Source organism: Microtus ochrogaster, chromosome 5 (assembly GCF_000317375.1).
Source record: "Microtus ochrogaster isolate Prairie Vole_2 chromosome 5, MicOch1.0, whole genome shotgun sequence".
Lineage (NCBI taxonomy): Eukaryota > Metazoa > Chordata > Mammalia > Rodentia > Cricetidae > Microtus > Microtus ochrogaster.
The window spans coordinates 68,317,721-68,337,380 of record NC_022012.1 but is presented as its reverse complement, the minus strand read 5'-3'; the positions used below and the strand labels follow the sequence as shown (position 1 = coordinate 68,337,380).

The 19,660-nt window shown below is 43.8% G+C and overlaps 1 protein-coding gene across 2 annotated transcripts in view; it reads right to left on the bottom strand.

The window, feature by feature from the left end:
• Nucleotides 1–17,021, bottom strand: part of Aqp9 (aquaporin 9) — a 41,238-nt gene extending 24,217 nt beyond the window's left edge. Inside the window, exons 1-3 of one of the 2 annotated variants that reach the window (XM_026779437.1) lie at nt 16,514–17,021; nt 12,899–13,006; nt 11,615–11,789 (exon numbers count right to left, since the gene is read on the bottom strand). In XM_026779437.1, coding sequence (XP_026635238.1) covers nt 11,615–11,789; nt 12,899–13,006; nt 16,514–16,767 — 537 coding nt within the window. In that variant the 5' untranslated portion in view covers nt 16,768–17,021. Of the gene's footprint in view, nt 1–11,614; nt 11,790–12,898; nt 13,012–16,513 lie in introns of both variants that reach the window. The other variant, XM_005347660.3, reaches the window with a different exon arrangement.
• Between the last annotated feature and the right edge of the window lie 2,639 nt (nt 17,022–19,660).

The window sequence follows — 19,660 nt, the reverse complement described above, 5'->3', positions numbered from 1 at the left end:
TTGATTCTTTTCTCAAACCTTTGGAAATCACCTCTCCTATCCATGCATCATCATGTTCATGAGATTCTATATTAATTATATCTCTTATTCATTCCTCCAAAGGTGCTGACCTTGCCTTTGATGGCCTAATTATCCTTTTGCATAGAGAATTGGCATTCTAAAAAGCCAGAGATTCAATTATTATTTGTCTAGCTTCTGAATTTGGAATCCTCCTATTTACTGCTGAAGTCACTCTTTGTAAGAAATCTGTACAGACTTCCTTTGATCCCTGCACAACTATAGTAAATAACTCAACTTTCTTTCCAAATTCTCCAGTTCTGTTCCATGCATTCAAAGATGCTGTGTGGCCAAAATCTAGGGTGTGGTCATCATATAGAGCTTGCCTTCTATAGTAGCATAGTCTCCTTCTTCAAGAATTTGATCTTAGATTTCCCTACCTCTAGCTTTACTCCATTGTTCAATAATCTTAGCCTCTTCTCTGAACCAGGTACTCCATTGTAATTGTGTACTAGTCCTTAAAACTCCATTAACCAAATCTTTTCAGTCATTAGGGATAATTTATTACAAACTGACCATGAGTTTAACATTTGCTTCACAAAAAGTGAATGCATGTCAAATGAGACAATTGTCTCCTTGAATCTCTTTACATCTAATGATGGCACAGGAGTGCAGTTAGCTATAACAGAGCTTCTGCCATTTGGAAATTTCTGTAAGATTACTGGATTATATTAAGGTTGGTTGTCTGAAAACCTTAGGCTGTTCCTCTATTCTTATTATGCAATGCTGAAATTGGCTCTCCATTAAATTATTTTGTCTGGGTTTGAATCTCTCTGTGGTCTGTTTTATTAGATTTTTCTAAATGAAACAGTTTCTACCATATCATCATATAGAGACAAATCCCACCATTATAATGATTTTTCTGGTTTTTATATTTATTTATTTATTATGCATACAATATTCTGTCTACATGTGCCTGCAGGCCAGAAGAGGGCACCAGACCTCATTACAGATGGTTGTGAGCCACCAAGTGGTTGCTGAGAATTGAACTCAGGACCTATGGAAGAGCAGGCAATGCTCTTAACCGCTGAGCCATCTCTCCAGCCCGATTTTCCCCATTTTTTAATGTGGGGGAAAAATCTCTTTTTTAACTAATTTTCCCCTTTAAGAATTCCCAATTGTCTTACCAAATCTACTAATGATATTGATGGAGATCTGAGGCTGATTGTGCTGGGTAGAATAGTAAAAGCCTGGCTGGATTTCAAGGCAGCTGCCTTGTTTGGCAGCAACCTGAGAAGGGGGTTCACAGAGAATCTGGAACCACCCATGGTGGAGAGAGACAGGAGGGGGGGGAGAGAGAGAAAGAGAGGAAGAAGAAGAAGAAGAAGAAGAAGAAGAAGAAGAAGAAGAAGAAGAAGAAGAAGAAGAAGAAGAAGAAGAAGGAAAAAAAGAAAAAAGGCAGGAAGAAAGAAAGAAAGAAAGAAAGAAAGAAAGAAAGGAAGGAAGGAAGGAAGAAAGAAAGGAAGGAAGGGAAAGAAAGGAAGGGAAAGAAAAGAAAAGAAAGCCTAGTTGGGTGGGGCTATAGCCCCACATGCAGCTCCAATGGGAGCCCCACATGCATCCCCGGCCTATGTTGGCAGCTAAAAACCTCAGGCAAATGGCTTTTTCATTAATTCGTACTCCAAACATTGGGCACCAAATGTAGCATAAATAATAGAGACCCAGAGACGGAAATTGGGGTTCAACCCCCAAACCAGAAAAGCAAAGCAGCCAAGCCACTAGATAAGTCTTAGGTCTACCAAGGCTGGGAAACCACAAACTAAGCAGACAGCCTCTCTCTCCTCCCATTTTATATTCCCTCTAGTGCTAGGAGTAAGGGTGTATGTCTCCCTAGTACTGGGATAAAGGTGTAGACCACCACCACCTGGGTTTATTTCTGCATTGATCTTGTATAGCCCAGGGTGGCCTTGAACTCACAGAGATCCATCTGACTCTGTTTGCCAAATCCTGGAATTAAAGGTGGCTGTCACCACTGCCTGACCTCTAGTGGTTTTAGCTTTGCCTCTGGTTTTCAGGCAAAATTTATTTATCATAATACAAATAATATACCACTGCAGAGTTCCAGTGGCTGATGTTGACCATATTAGACACAGTGCAGTGGGGAATTAGTGAGTTTCAAGGTAGATGTGAGATAAACACTCAGTGCCTACAGGGACAAAGGAAAAAGTGGTGAGAAGTATAAAATACTGGCTAAGAGACAAACAGAAAAAGATGGAGAAGGTCAGGCATGGTGGAATCCACCTTTAATCCCAGAATTTGGGAGGCTGAGGTAGGTGGATCTCTGTGAGTTTGAGGACAGCCTGATTTAGAAAAACCCTGTCTCAAAACAAACAAAAAAAAAGTGGAGAAAGTCACACCATTTCCAAAAACAGATCACAAGAAAGACAAGGTAGCAAAGGCAACAATTCTCCACAATTGGCAAGAACAGGAAATATTTACATTGAAACCAAACCATGAATATTTCCCCTCAGCTATATGATAGAAAATCTTAGAATTCATTTTTTTTAAATTCTCACATTATCTACCAAAGAAATGTAGATTTTTAAGGACCTAAAGGCTGACAGCAGACCGGAAACAGAAATAAAAGTGACTTGGGATGATGCCTGCAAAGTACCTACTTAAAAATTGCCATTTCTAATTGATCTTTTAGCAAGGAGCACAGTCAAGACAGAGGTGGAGACATGTTTGTTCCAGGTGTACCTCTTTGAAAGCAACAAGGACAGGACAAAGATTTTACCTTTGCAGAGGTTTCCCATACCAGCCAAAAATGTGTGTGTGTGTGTGTGTGTGTGTGTGTGTAGACGGGGAGTGGTACTTTGAGATGTGCCGTCAAGACAAAGCTGGAGGCTCAGAAGCTCTGGTTTCTAGTATCTCATCTGAACACACCTGGTCTCAGCAAATGCCAAACAGGCACAATTGATTATTCGAGTGTGTTGGGCCTGAGAAATAAGGTTGGGTGGAATAAAAAGTATGCGCTGGGTGAGGGCAGAACAGGGCGACCTTAGCAAAAGGAAAACAATGGGGAAGGTGAGTGCAAGCCTCAGGAATACCGTCAAACCATAAATTGTTGACCAGCAGCACACAGGACAGGTTGGTAGTTAAGTCTGAGAACTTAATCCTAGTTATTATTTTAATGAAATAGAAGCTAACAACACGTTTAGTTTTTTAATTAGAAAATGAGTCAATATAATTGATAGTGAATGTAAGCAAGTCTGCGCTAGTAACGTTACCAACAAAATAAAAGGAGAGAGCTTGAAGGGAGGTGCCTGTAGGTAGTGGGAAGGGAGAGCTGGGCTCCTGGAAAGAGATGGGAAACTGAGATGCATACGATAAAGATGCATTGTTTACAGATATGGTGTTGTCAAAGGATTAACGAAATTGTCCTATCTTTTTTAAAACCAGTAATAACGATACTGATGGAGAACTGGGAAACGAAACAAGACCGAGGAGCTGGAATAGTTGGTCAGAGTTTTGCTGTCTGGATTTGCAAACTCCTCAAACACACAAGGCAAAGCACTTAGGGCACCCAGAGGGTGCATGGGGGAGTGAAGGGGATGTGGGTGAGGAAAGCTGGTGGAGGCAGTGAGAAGACAGAATGATCAAAGGAGAAACCACTGGAGTGGAAAACCATAGAGAGGGCATGGCTATTGGGATTCGGTGGAGACTTTGAGGGCCCGAGATGGCTCTGTAAATGCATTTCAAAATCAGTGCTTTCAAAACCTTAGTTTTGAGAGGATTAGCAACTTTGAAAAAGTGTGCATGAAATCGCAAATGAAACACGATATCTTTATCTTTCCCTTTCTTTTTTAATTTATTGGGGCTGTTTGTTGAATAGGGTCTCCTGTATACCAGAGTGGCTTCTAGCTGAGGATGGCCATGAATCCTGATCCTCTTGACTACCAGGAACTAGAAGCACATGTGTGTGCTTAGCTGAATTTCTTAGACAAATATATCAATTTCCAAAATGGAATCAAGAACAGAAAAATATAAACTGGACCTATGACGTTTAAGTAAATCTTACCCCTCCTTGTTTCTTCTCTTTCCCTTTTTTCAGTGTTTACACTAAGTGATCTTTAAGAAATAGATAATTCCCAGCATATAGAAAGTATCTTGGGCTAGTGAGATGTATCAGAATATAAAGGCACGTGCTGCCAAGTCTGACAGCCTGAGTTGACCCCAGGATTCCCATGGTGGAAGGCAAGAACTAGAAAAATGGTATCTGACCTCCACACATGCACATGGCCACATAGATGAAAAGATGAAGAAATAAAATAAAAATTTTTAAAAAACTAAGCATTCTACAAAATAGGTCTGAGAGAAATAATTCCAACCCATTTCAGGAGGCTCATGAAACCTTAGTAGTAAAACTAGACAAAGATAATATATAGAAATTACGGTGTTGGGGGTTGGAGAGTTGGCTCAGCAGTAAAGCACTGCTGCTTTGCCAGAGAACCCAGATGTGGTTGCCAGCACCCACACGGCAGCTCATGACCATCTGTAACAGGTTCCAGGGGATTCAATGCCCTCTTCTGCTCTCTGTAGATACCATGAATACACATGATATACATACATACATGTAAGCCAAATGTTTATACATATAAATGAAAAACAAATAAATCTTTAAATTTTTATGATATAAATATTTAATAAAGCATTACATATCAAGTGTAGTATGATTAATTAGGGATTAGTACCAAGAATGCAGGGCTCGTTTAATGCTAAAATTGTTTATCAACAGAATTGACTGCATGAGCTTATAAAGGGGACTCACGTGTTTATTTCAAACTCTTACATAAGTGTATGTGTTTCATTGATGCAGAAATAATATTCTAAAATATTAAAAAATCAGCCCTAAATAAGAGTTCTCTTAAATCATACAGTATTCTCCAGAATCCCCTAGGGATATTCACATTTAATGAGAAAACATCATGAAATTGACTATAAAATGATAAGATTACTATGACTTCTACTGACACCACACAAGAGGTTTAAGCCACAAAAATGACAGTAGAAGAAATCAAATGCTTAGAGAACAGAACATAGTAAAGCTGTCATTATCTTCAGAAAAAGAAATCCTTGACAATAGCAAGAGAGCTGTGTTAGAATCTATATGACAGATACAACTCACCACTCACAAGATTACTGGAAGCTCTAGCTACCTATGACCCTCAGTGTTCATCATTCAAAGCTTCAAGTCAAAGGTGGTTTTGCAAAGCAATGAGCTAGAAGAGTATGTGGGGAAGAAAAGAGAAAGGCTATGACTGACCCATAAGGAGAGAAGTTGAGCAAGGGGTCTCTTGAGACCCAGTTCTCAGTAGGTCCTTTGTCATGAGACAGAGGAGCCTCATACCAGGAGTAATGGTGCACACTTTTAATCGTAACACTCAAGAGGCAGAGGCAGGTAGATCTCTGTGAGTTCAAGCCCAGGTTGGTCTACAGAGCAAGTTCCAGGCCAGCTGGAACTATGAGACCCTGTGCTGGGGATGGAGGTGGGGGTGGGAAGAGGTCTTCAGGGGAGTCAAGAAAACCGAAAACCTAAAAGAAAGTTATGTGCCATACGGTCAGTAGGGCCCCAGAGCCATGAACGTATGGCTGAATCACCTCAGGAACCAAGTGTTACAAGAGCTAAGAGGACGTTTGTAAGAAACAATTATGTATCCAAACCGCTAGTAAACCTTCTAGCAAATGCCCCAACCACAATCATATTTGCTCTGAGTAGTCATTCTTTGACACCTCTAATGTGTCTAATAATGTCTGTAAGCTATAAATACAATCTAGTTTTCTTTTTTTCATGGGAAAGGGGTTAATTCTTATCAAATGGTAGTATTTTAGGAATGGCTGCTGTCAGGGTATCAAGACCAGCTCTTGTAGTCAAGGGCCAGCAGATCTTGGATAAAGTTCTTAGGACTCTGCTATTCCTGCTTCCCCATCTGGACCAACTGATCTGGTCACTTTCCTTTCTCTGTCCTCCAGGAAAGATAGAGTCCAGATGAGAACTCTGTGTTCATAGGAAGCAAAGCAGAGATGAAGCCCAGCAGCCTAAGGCAGGGTTGCTGGCTCTAGGGCTGATTCAAAGGACACAGAATTGCATCCGCCTGGGTCTCAGCTCCTCTTTCAACAAGAAGGGTCAGTGACATGTGCCTACCCATCCTTATCTTAGTACTCAGTGTTTCTGAATAATGGAGTAGACCAAAATTACCTTGGCTTATGCCCTATAAAGTGGGTGTCTCCTTTAATCAGGAGGGTGATTTAAAAAAAAAAACTTAACTATTTCATTTGAAGTGATGACCACATATTCTCCTTTGGAAGTCTCCCTGGTAGGAAATGTTCTTGCCGACTGGAACACACACAATTTTTGGTGACAACTTTTCTGATCAGTATAATTTACAAAGAATCTTCCCAGAATGGAACTAGAAATCTGAGGACACCCACCAATAGGGACCGGTCACGGAGGAGTACAAGAGCCTGTACTCTGCGGGGTCTGGGATGCCTGCGGCCTACTCTGTCTTCTTCCTCCCTTCCTCACTGCCCATGGCCCTGCCCCTCTGTATTCTGTGGTCCAAGACAATCTCTTTTGAATTCCTTCGAGGGCACAGATCAAGGGCATACAGCTATTTAAAGTAGTTATGCTTTCCTTTTATTCCTGAGATGCCAAAAGATCCGTCTCTAATATGGAAGAGGCTTTGGTAGTAAGAAGAGAATTAAGGGTCTTCCCCACTGCCCGTAGCTTCCACATCAGAAGGATGCCCTTCCTGAGGAGGAAGCTGGCTGGGACATTTCTCTCAGCATCAAGGTTAAGAGGAACTTTGTACCAAACAATCCTGAAAAGTATGGAAAAAAAAATTCAAGCACACAGAACAATGAAAGGCAAACATCACCTCTAGAAGAAATCACACAAAATCAGGTCCTGAGGAGTTCAGAAGAGGAAGAAGCTTTAAGTCTGTGTGTACTTACGGAGTCTTATTTGTGTTTGCCTAGAGCTTGGTGGGAGATACAGAGGAAAGCCACCTTAAGATGCCCAGGAGGAGTCAGAAATGGGGGAACCCCCAGGCAGGAACAGGGGAAAGGGAGTCTTCCCCCCCCAAAAAAAATTCTATGATTATTTCTGACTCTAGGGACTTTATATGTCATGTACACTGACTTCTCACCACTGTGCTGAGACTCAAGGAGACCAAGCTCACTTTTAAACACCAAAAGATGTGCAGCACGGGGCAACTGGACAGTACTAGCTTCTCTGGGAATCTCAGGGCCAATACAACTGCTGTGGTTTACTATTCCATGCTGCTGCTCCAGGTGTAAGTGATTCCAGCCTTCAACTCTCTCACATCTGCATTTCGTGTGTATCCGGACACAGGGTCCTGGCTACCCATTCACCATTCGGGTCCTATGGCCCCCAGCTCATGGCTCCCGTCTGTGGAAATGCTGAGGCAGGTGTGTGGAGAACTAGGGGTAAGGGGTCAGACCTACCATACAGTTACCTCAAGGGATTCCAGCCTTGGATAAGAAGTGAAATGGCAAGTATAAGATCCAGAATTAGAAAGAAATCCACACCTTCTGAGTGCGGGCCTTTATCTCCTTGAGGTCTCTCCCTTCCCTTGCCCTCAACTGTTTATGAATGATAATAAGGAAGCCAACTGTTAGCTGTGACTTGTTTTTTACTGATAGAACTATTTACTCATAGCAACAGTGAATGTGGCTATCTTGGTGATTAAACAACGAAGGAGCCAGATACATGTCTGGAACTTGCCACAGGTTCCCTTCTTTTCAGTTTAAAATGACAAACCTTCCCTCAGCAAGAAGGCAGATGCATTTCCCTAACATCAGAAAGGATAAAGTCTATGTCTAAAAACAGGCCAGATTTCAGCTTGTTCTTTGGCTTATGCCTTGGTGATTTTTGTTTTGAGCCACAGTTTACAAAGACTTTTTTTCATTTTCTTTCCCAAAGGCAACCAACAGGCCTTTGCCATTTCAACCATGGTGTGAATGAGTTTGAGGGGACTCCAACAAAAGCAGATTTTAAGAAGCCATCAGATTCCTGGGATCTAAGGAGAGGGAAGCTTCTGATCAGCTTCTGCCATATTTCCAATGTTCTCCTCTCAGATCTTGTCAATAGGCAAATTGTTACTAGAAAAATATAGGCAAGATTTGCATTTGCCAGTTGACCAGGAATAATATAACGGGATGACCTTGAGCAAAACTATGTGTTACAAATAACAAGGACTCTGTCCAGGTTTGATAGAGAAATGAGCTGAGATGGACATCAGTGAACTATCTCCTGACAATGCCAGCCTTTAAGTGGAGAAGCTGGGGAAGCAGTAGCAACCCACAGAGCTGCCTTCCATGTATGGACTTTAGAGCAGAAGGCTATCTGAGCTTGGAGGGAGGGATGTCTGAGCTTTGAGGAAGGGATGCCTGACTTCAGAAATCAGTGACGGCAATAACACGTGAGTCTGTGATGTAGGAAGCTAATCCACGGCACCACCCTACCTTGGTGCTGCTATGTGCTGGGGAAAGTATTGGATACAATATGGATGAGCCTGATCCCATCTCTTGGGGCTGCATCTGTCATCCAGCTGTATGGGAATTCACTGTTTGAAAAAAATTACATTTCTTATTTGCATTTCTCTTTAAGGCTTCAACAAAACAGTACATGGCAACCAAAGTTCTAGATTATATTTAGCAAATAACTATCTGGTACAATAGGAATTAATCATTCATGACAGAATTACCTTTAGTCAGAAGACCTAAAGTTCTGTTTTCTACCATGCAACATTCAGATCATCTATGTCTAGCTTCTTCCTGGAACAATTGGTTTGTGTGGGTGAAACTGTTCTCATACCATAGAAGTCAATGCAGAAGAACACAGTGACCCCAAAAGGCGTGGGATTGCTCCCCACTGGCAACCAAGCCATCTAGTTTGCAGTAGACATCAAAGAGGTGCCCTCCAACTCAGCACTGATACAGTCCCCGTGGAGACAGCAAAGGATCCTACAGGGTGAAGCTCAGGCCTCAAGAGTCACCTTCCCCCACTTCAGATCCCATTTGTGAACTTCAGGTTGTTTGAACTGTGTTTCTGACTGGTCCATTCTAATTTGAGGTTCCTACAAGCCCCTCCTTGGGGTACCATTAGTTTGGCTTGTGCATCTCAGAGAACTCAGGGAAATCCTGAATTTATATGTTTCTCCTAAAAGATTCTGTAAAGGGGTACAGAGGAAGAGAAGAATGATGGCTAAGAGGAGGGGTGCAGAATCCACATCTATCCCTGTAGGCACCTCCTCCTGTTCAGCTGTAGTCTGGACTGTTCAGTTTGGTTCAATTGTCTTATGGCGACACCACCACGTAAACAAGACTAAAACATCAAGTGAGGAAGCGTCAAAGCCTTGTGCAAGGCTATATAACTAGGTTGTGGCTGGGAGGCATTGCTCAGAGGCAAAGTGTGTGCATATTGCATACAAGACTTTGGAGTTGATTCCAGCCATCAAAAACAAGTTAATAAAAGTCACTGAGCAGAGAGCCAGCAAGGCTCATCTGCCCCGAATCTTCTCTGCCCTTCTCTCTAACAGCATTCTTCCCTCCAGGGTATGATGCTGAGTCCTGAAATGAGGGTCTTATGACCTATAATCACATGGAGTATTTCCAGGGTTTATGGCCAGCTTGAAAAGGGCAGGGGTGGAGGTTCCGAATTTCTGGCCTTGGAAACAGCAAGCCCTCCTATCCGGGGCCAGCGCTGGGGATAAAGATGGGATGATAATATTGACATAGGGGAAGATGGTGCAAGGCTGCATGATCACAACGGTGAATGACTGGAAGCAACGTTCACCTCCTCAATGAGCAATGGAATTATGAAACTGATTCTTAAGAAACAAGGAAGAGTTTAAAACATGTTCAGTTGTAAAAAGGAAGCTGAGCTCACTTCTTTGTTGCCTGCACTGAGAGCTAATATAGGCCTGACTTCATTTTTCTGCATAAGTCACTGTAGGCTGAAATCCGCCTGTGGTGATGCTTTTTTGGGGGTTAGACTGCCAAATATCATGGCCCAAATGGTCATGGGGGGTGCACACCTTTAATCCCAGCACTCTGGAAGCAGAGATAGGCAGATTTCTATGAGTTTGAAGACAGCCTGATCTATAGAGTTTTAGGCCAACTACAGTTACATAATGAGACTTTATCTAAAAGAAGTCCCAACCATCTCCATATCTGGCAGAGGGCAATTTCCCAGGAAGCTCTGACCAGAATAAGAAAACTACGGGTCTTTTTCCTTTTCTCTCTTATCCTTCTAACTGCCCTGACTGAGGTTCTGAGCTTGACTATGGTGAGAATAAGGAGGAGCTTCTTGCCAGGGAAAGGTAAGAAGCCAAAAGCTATCTTTTAACTCTCCTTGTCTTGACTCAGCTGACTAATTCTATCCCTATCCCCCTCATTGATCTAAAGCAAGAACTTCCTAATGTGTAAAACTTGAAGACAACTCTCTAAAACTCTCGAGAAAATGAAAATGTGTCCGAAGTAGGGTTTTTTAGTGCTTTATAAAAGTTAAATAAAAATAAATAGTCTTCTCATGATGATAATTTTCTCTTTGCAAAGGGTCAGAGTCCAGCTAGGAATTCAGGGTCCATTATTAGTTGCACAGTAAGAGCCTAGGGCCAGGGCTCACACCGCTTTAGTAACTAGCAATAGTTTCTGCCCACTCTCTCTTCTCCCCCAACACTTCTCTTAGCTGAACAAATCTTTGCGGAGATTCTTAGGCCCAGTTCTCATTAACAGAAGAAGCTCTTCTGTGGATTGAAAGATCTTTAGAGTTTTGCTGAAGCCAAGTTAAATCAAAAGGGGGACATTATATGAAATCAACACATGACTACATATACACACCACCAACCCCATGTGGTGAGATAGCTTAGTGGATAAAGGCGCCACCAAGTCTGAAGGCCTGAGTTCCATCCCGTGACCCCACCTGGTAGAAGGAGAGCCCACTCCAGCAGGTTGTTTAGACACACACACACACACACACACACACACACACACACACACACACACACACACACACACCTCAGGGAAGGCTCATAAATAAATAAATAAATAAATGGATGTGTGATTTTTCTTTTAAAGTTAGATGATCTGACATCACTGCCATTGCCAGGCACCTCTCTTGGTAGCCTGTTTCATGCTGTTCATCTTTACTGACCATTAGTGCTTATTCCAGGTGGCTCAGTCACCTGATGGGAAGCAAGTGGAGCACACAGATCAGTTCTTCAACTGGTAGAGATTTCTAGCAACTCACTCTTTCATCACATAGCCTTTTGAGAAACCGCAACGAAGAGAGCTCTCCACCCCCCACCCCCCATCCTCCACTCCCATCAGCTGCCTGGGATAAACCTGAAGAGCAAATGAAATTTACATGGTCACCAAATAGCCAGATAACCTAGAAAGTGACATGCTGCTTCCTGGAAGAGGCTGGATCTGGTAATCAAAGAAGACAAACCAAAACAGACGCCTGTTTCAGTAGCTTGGCAGCCAGGAAGGTGGCATGAGATCAGAACTGGGGAAATCAGGAAATACTCACGATCATTATAAAGGTGCCCAGGAACTCAGAGACTGTCTCCTTAGCTATACGGCTCTTTAGGGCCAGCCTCTGTGTGAGGCTCCTCTTGGTGCGTTCCTTCTGTGAAGGCATCTTGGAGTTTCTGCCAGATGTGCGCTTTCCACCAAGGCCCGCTTGTTCTGCTCCTTGGCCTTCGCTACCACATAAAAAGAAAACAAACCCGGACACTTAGCTCCTGGCGGATTCCCTGAGACAGCTGGGGAGATACTAGCTATGCAAAGGCTGTCCTAATTAGAGGCTGTGACTTAATCTTTGTCTGCTTTCAGGGACTGCCCTGCCTGCTGCTGAATTGGTGAGATATAACCCCAAATCCTCAAAATGATCCTGATAGATTAATCATTACCTTTAATCTCTGACTGCTTTTTTTTCTGTTGTTGACTCTCTCGCCACCCGCCACCCCCCCACCCCAGGGAGATGAGAAAAAGAGATGCTCTGTTGGCTGTGTTGCCAAACCACTCTTAGTCCCGACGAGAGTCACATGTTACACAATTTAGTCTTTCTGATGATTTGTTTTCCCTATTCAGAAGTAGGTGGTTTGGGTGTTAATTGAGAACTGTTAGATCAGCTATGGATACCTTCACTCTGAACACTCTCTGCCCAAGGTTTTCAACCAGACTAGAAGGTGTGAGGGCAAAAGAGACTTGTCCCAGAGATCAGTCCCCTCATTTCCATCTGGCATGGCCTCAGGGATTTCATGAAAGTCCTCTAGAGTGGCTGAGAACTGATTTAGAGACAGCTAAATCAACCCAAGGGGCCATCTGAAAAGCTTAAGAAGGCGAGTTTACTGGACAAGATGGGAACTCCCCCTTGTTCACGGTTTCCCTTCCTACTGAGCGAAGTTTAGGATTCAAGAATCAAAATGACAGAGGAAGGAGCAATACATACCAGAGGGCTGAGCTTCTAGTCCCTTGAGCCAGAAGGGTGGGCAGTCAGACTGTTGGCCACCCCAATTAAAGAAGAAAGGGGTGGCTATGGCTCACTAAGGCGCCTAGTTCAAATCTGATGAATCAAGGTCTTTGCAGGCAACAGACTACATTTGACAATAGTTTCTTGTCCTGCCCAATAAGCAAGGCCTGATTTCCAAAGCTGGTTTGTTTGAAAAGATGAAATTCAGCCGTAGCCTCTCAATACCCCCCAGGCAGTCCCACTGAATTAGAACCCACATTGTGCTCCCTCCCTCCTTCCCTCCTTCCCTCCCACAGAGCAGCCTGCTGGGCTTCATTCTTCTTTGAGGCCCTCCCCTACCTTTGCAGGAGGCCTCCAGTCTTTTCCAGTTGAGGAGGCAGGCAGGCAGGCCAGAGGAGAGGATGTGAGGAGAGCAGCTGGGGAGAGCCCAAGGGCAGGACCAAACACCTAAGCTGCCGGCAAGGTTTACAGTTCAGAGCAAAGAAGTCACATTATAGCAAAACCCAGGGTAGAACCTAGCATTTTGACGGTAGCTCCTGATTACATGACCATGGAGAAGATAATAAAACGCAGAAGTGATTATGGATAGCATCATCTGGGAGAGTTTCCTATGACCACGCTATGCCCAAGTCCTGGTTGCTAGACCAGAGAAACAGGACTTTATTGTTCTGACTTCAGCTTAAAGACAAAGGGTGTTCTTTCTTCGGAGTGTTCATCCACTCACCTGATAAATATTTATGGCATACTTGCTGTGTGCCAAGCACAGCCCTTAGCAAAAAAAAAAAAAAAAAAAAAAAAAAAAAAAAAAGCAGGGCAGTCTTCCCTGCCTGTCATAGAACTGAGTGTGATGGAGACCACCAACAGATAGGAAACAATCACACAGGCACAAATAGACATTTGCAGCTGAGACACATGCTCCACAGGTGGGGACCATTTCCTGTGTTCAAATATGACAAGGGAGGTTCACCTTGTTGGAGAGATCTCTGTAGTGTCTCCCAGGATGTCATGTCTGAGCTGAGATCAGGAGGCACAAGGCTTACTCACATGAAATGGGGAAGGAAGTGGATGTGTAAGACCTTGAGGGGTGGAGTAGGTGGGGCAACAGGGTACCTATCAGAGAAAGAGAGACACACCCACGGCGGTTAGCCTCCAGAGAGAATGAAGGAGCAGTGTGCAGGATAAGCTGGGGTCAGGGCACCAGACTCTGTTGAGCCTTGTGAATTGTGTGTCAGGGTAGAAGTGTCATAAATCATCGGAGAAGATTAAGCAGGCAAATGAGATCACTAGATCTTCAAGTTTTAAAACGTTCATCCTCTGCTAACAGTCCCTGATGAACTACTGGCAACTGATGGATTCTGTGCAAGAGATAGTCATTTTCTTCAGTTGTGTTAACAAGTGGTGAGCCCACCAGGCTCCAGGGAGTATCTCCAAACCCCTGGCCACACAGACAGTCTCTGGTTAAAATTAGTGGGTCACAAGTCAAGTGGTGGTGGTACATGCCTTTGATCCCAACATGGAAGGAAGCCGAGGCAAGCAGTTCTATAAGTTTGAGGTCAGCCCTGCCAACAACAAGAGCAAGTTCCAGGACACCCAGGACAACAAACACAGAGAAACTCCATCTCGAAAAAACAAAAAAAAAAAAAAAAAAAAAAAAAAAAAAAGAGAAACAAACGAATAGGTCACAAACCAAACAAAGACATGAATGTGAGAAGGTCCAATGGGGAGAAGGAGGAAGGATGGCAGGGGTGGGGGCGGGAGATAAAGAAGGGTAGGGACCAAGATTAAACAGAATGCCCTAAGTACACATTACACAGTCAATGAACAGATGAGATTGGGCACGTTCAGGGTGGTACGGCCGGAGAAAAAGATGAGAACTCCTGAGTAAATTGGGAGCATGGGGTTCATGGGAGAGGGTAGAAGGGGAGGGGAAGGAAGGGAGGAGAATGGAGAAAATGTATAGCTCAATCAAAAAAAAAAAAAAAACAAGGGAGAAAAGCAGGAAAAGGTGGGGTACTAAGAGAAGGAGGAACAAGAACAATGGCAAAAATGAAAATCTCCACAGAGAGACTGTAAGTGCATATAATTTTAAAAAAAATTGTCAATGAACAAAGTTAACTATTTGAAATGATAATCCTAGCTGTGAGTTGGAGATCAGATTAAAGGGAGCATAAAACAGCCATACATAGAGCCAAATAAGGGTGCTACCTTATTCTAGATCTGAGGAACAGGTTTCACAATGGAGAAGTGGAAGCTATTTAATGATTCTTCGCATTCTAAAATGAGAAGGGTTGATGGGATGTGGAAAATAAAAGGACCCATCAAGGTATTTTGCTGGGTCCTTAGCTGGCTGGGGAAAGCGGCACACAGCCCTTGGAGAGGAGCCCTGGGAAAGGCCAGACCATAGTGAGCACTGTGAATCCTACTTGTGTGAAGTGCAGCTGCAGGTGCATATGAGAGATAGGAGGAAGGAAGAAATGTGGGCCCACTTGAAAAGGGTGTGTCCAGGGAGCTGCCAGATAAAGCCGTTAGGACTGACCCAGAGAGAGGGTGTGAAGAGCCTGGAAATGGAGACTGAGCAAATGCGAAGGTTAGCATCTATTATTCACTATCACCATAACTCAACCATCAAACATAACTCCTCACTTCTGTCCCTAGCCTCCAAGTAAAACCTCCCAAGTACCCTAAGAAAGTAAGCAGTGAACATCATCTTGGCCTTCCTCCACCTTGGGAGGGACCTTTGTGGTCCCCTTCAGTGTTCTAAATGGATGCATGGGGCTACTGGTAATTTCCATTCATGTAGCCATCCCATCCCATCCATTGTTTCCACCCATCCACTCCATCCATCCATCCATCCATCCATCCATCCATCCATCCATTCATCCTCTCCATCCATCCATCCATCCATCCATCCATCCATCCATCATCCATCCATCATCCATCCATGCTTCTACCCCATCCATATATCTATCCCATCCATTCATCCACTCTATCCATCCATCCTTCCATTCATGAATGATATCTATCCATAAGTTAATCTATCCCAGCCCAGCCATCAATCTATATCCTATCCCATCCATTCATCAGTCTTCATCCTATCCATCCATCCTATTTCATTTATTCATTAATCCATCCTCCCCTTCAATCTACCCATCCTTTCATGCATCCATCTATCCATCCAACCCTCTCACTCCTCTAGGAAAACTTCTCACTAAATAGCAGCCATCAATCAGACACAGCATTAGGCCCTGGAGATTAAAAACCAGATCTCTTCTGCTAAGAATTAATAGTCTAAGTGACAAAGTCCAGCCCAATAAAATGAGAAGTACACTGAACCAAAACCCAAAGGCAGACACCTGGGAGGTTGTTCCACACCGGTCAACACCTTGACCCATTCTGCTGTTATCAATTCTAACTAAAGTTACTGGGCTCTCTGGCCTCAGTTCCATAGTGAGTGTTCAAGACCAGCCTTCGATGTGCATTTAATTCCATTTGAATGTGACACTCCCTGGATCCAGCGTTCTCTTTGGTGTGCCTGACTTTTCCCACTCAGGAGACTATCAATTGTTTATAAACCTGACCCCCCCCCCTACCCTGATACCACTTTTTTACTTCCTCTGCCTTGTCCCTTGGGCTCCACTCCAGTTCTGCCTGTTCACACTTGGAAACTATGTCATATCCCGGGACTGTTTCTCTTTCAAAGTCTTTAACACTAAGATTCATTTCACTGATTGAAATGTCCATTCCTCATTGTTTTTTTTTAATTATTTATTTATTAAGGATTTCTGCCTCCTCCTCGCCACTGCCTCCCATTTCCCTCCCCCTCCCCTGATCAAGTTCCCCTCCCTCATCAGCTCGTTTTCTTCCTGAAATCTGCCTGGCAGCATTCTCACAAAGCCAGCCTCTCTTCCCACCAAGTTCTAACTGTCGGTTTGCCTGGTTTCATGATGCACTTACCTGCATCTCGGGTTCCACTGACCTGTTGACTCTCGTCTCCATCCTCGTTGCACAAGCCCAACTGTGTGTATGCTTGGCCGTGGATTTGTCTCAAGTGTTCTCTTCCCTGACAGCTGGACGATTCTAGGGAAACTCACATCATTGTATTGATTGTTCCTTGGCAGGTAATTATGGCACAGCGTCCGCACCGCTAGTGCATCCTCAGTTAATCTTTCCTGTCCATGGCTCCAGATTGCACCACGAATTACAATCATCCATCTCTCTGGGGCTGGACCCCCAAGTTCTCCCACAAATACTGGGTCATCTGGATCCCACCGAGTTTCCTTCTCCACAGCAGGTACATGCCTCCCCTAGGCCCTTCCAGCTCCCACACAGCTAATTTCTCCCCTAGGGGTTCCAGAGAAAAACAAGTAAGGTTCATCTGCTATACTTTTTTTCATGTTCTTCCTTCTCAAAAGTTTGCCTCGGTTTGTTTCTGTGTCATCTCCTTTGCCTTCTTTCTGCAGTGAGCCCCATTCTGGCTCCCTGATCCAGCCTCTGGGGACTCCAGCCAATTAACATTCCCCTCACCTCCTTTCTTTCCTAAACTGACATTAATCCCAGGGCCCCCAAACAAGGCCAAGTTTCTCTTATGCTGAAAACAGTCTTTCAATGTTGTTTTACTTCAAATTACCATTTCATCTGGCTGTTCCATTTTTCCCCCATTTTGGGGGGGTAGGGTGAGGATAAACCTTTCTGAATATAAAATCATATTAACTCAAAAAAGTTATAAACATTTAATGTAAAACATCAAAATATCATCACTCCTGGCTTCAGAGATAACCAGAATTGGAATACTCTCCTATAAGGTTCTCATTCGTAGATATGTACAATACTTTTCCTCCTAAAAGTGAGATATTTACTTGATCAAACTGGTTTTGCCCTCTTAGAATCTATTCTGTTCCTTTCTATGCTAATGTATAATTCATCTTTCTAATGACTGTGCAATATTCTCATGTACAAATGTGCCATCAATATAAGGCTTAAGTAAAGCAAGATCCTTTTAACAGAAAGTTGGTCTTTTCTAGTTCTATTAAAATGGAGCCCCAGACCTCCCAGTTCCATTTGGGATGTTACCACTGTAAAATGTCAATAGCAGACCCTTACCAGGCAGCTGCGAGACGTTTGTAAGTGTCCACAGTGCCCTGGTGCTGGGAACAACAGGAGCTGTTAACAGTTACTTTGTGATGTCACCTCCTCACCTCCCCTACCCCCCACCCCATGCTAACTGCAGCTCTTGACCAGCCAGGATGGGAAGGGCAAGATTCCAGCCATCCTTCCTGTATCCCAAGGAAGACACATTTGGGCGCAGCCAGTCTCATTTTCCACTGCACCGTCCAGATGCCCAGCCCTCTCTATAGTAAGATAATAGTAACTTCGCTGACCTTCAACATGTGAACTGGGCGTGTGAAACACCCTGGGAGATCCCTGCTCCAGCTGCAGGGCTTGGCTAGCTGTGGAAAGCTGAATGCGGCTGAAGTCACCTGTCACTCAGCCATCCTCTGGGAGAGGCTCTGGTGGACTCCTCAACCAGTGACTCCGTCTTCCTTTCATCTTTGTGGAGAGAAACGTGACAGTAAACAAAGCCCGATCTCCAGATATTGCCGCCCTGAGCCGTGCACCCAACAGGCGATGGCATTGACCTGGAGTGTTGGTTCAAGGCTGCTCCGTCTAAATAACCTCCTATCTAGTCATGACAGTTCCCTGCTCTTTGGTCCTACCTTAGTGGGTCTTTCTGGTGGAGGGCTCTACCTGAAAAGCCAGAGTTGGTCGGATATTTTTGAGACCTTCTATCTCTTCCCTCTTGTGAGAACCAAACTCGTTCCTTACAGGTTTGAGGCTCAGTGCTCTGATCTGTAATCACAGACTTCAGCACTCAGGTTCACTTTAACTGCTTACTCCTTTTTAAGAGCAAGTCTGCTCTATGGACACACACCTACCTGGCCTCTTCTTGGCCAAAATGCACACTAGAAACAGGCTGACTTTCACCACTGCCCTGTCTTCCTCGTTTCTTCACATCAGATCTTCAGCACCTCTTTACATGCACAGGCCAAGTTTTGCTTGTTTTCTCATAGCACAATGGTGTTTATAGTTTTAATAACCTTTGGGCCATAAATACCTTTCTTTGAACTGGAGGAGGGGTGCATGGAAACATTGTAGCCATATGATGGACTATGTCCGAGTGTCACTCTCCTTAGCCCACCCCCAATATCCCCGCACTCCTGATCCTCCTGCCTCTCCAAGTAGCCACCCTCCCTTGACCCTCCCCCCTCCTCTTTCCCTCTGTCCCACTCATTCTTAAAGAAAAATAAATGGACAGTTTCTTCCACTACCTTTACACTGAGTTAGTGTGTTTCTTAAAACTAGGGTTCATTTGGGGATCGATACATCTCCGTAGAGAGATGGAATAAAGCTGTCGGGAGTTAGGACTGTCTCAAAGGAAACTAAAGCCTGATTTTATTTTGCTGAGATAGTTTTTTTTGCATGCTATTGTCATGGTTTCTGACTTTAGAGATCTGGTATCTAGGACTGTGATTGCAAGCCAGAGGTTGGTCACCCTGTGTGTGTCAACTCTGAAGTTACCACAGAGCTGGGCTCACCACTCAGAAGGGGGTTGTTCCTTCTTTAACTGGCACAGGGCTCTCCTGTGAAAATACATGTTTCCATTACAGCCATACACACAGAAATCCAGTTTAGACTTTAGTGAACAATAGAAAGAAGGATAAGATCTTGTCCAAGATCCCAGTTCCAAAAATAAGTGCAGATAAACCTCCAGGAAAGAGAAGTTTGAAGAAGTTTGTTAAGCCTTGGGGGAGGAAATGATGCCCTTGTACTTGAAGACATAAAGGGGTAAACGGAGAGACTGTCTAGGTATCTGATGAGGAAAACACCAGACTGTTACTTTAATCACAAAGCTAATGCTGCGTCACTAGTTAGGCATGGGAAAGATTGAACTTTAATTCTAAAGTTCATTTGTGGCGCACGCCTTTAATCCCAGCACTTGGGGGGCAGAGGCAGGTGGATCTCTGAATCCAAGGCCAGCCTGAACTACAGAGCTAGTTTCAGGACAGCCAGGGCTACACAAAGAAACCCTGTCTGGAAAAACCA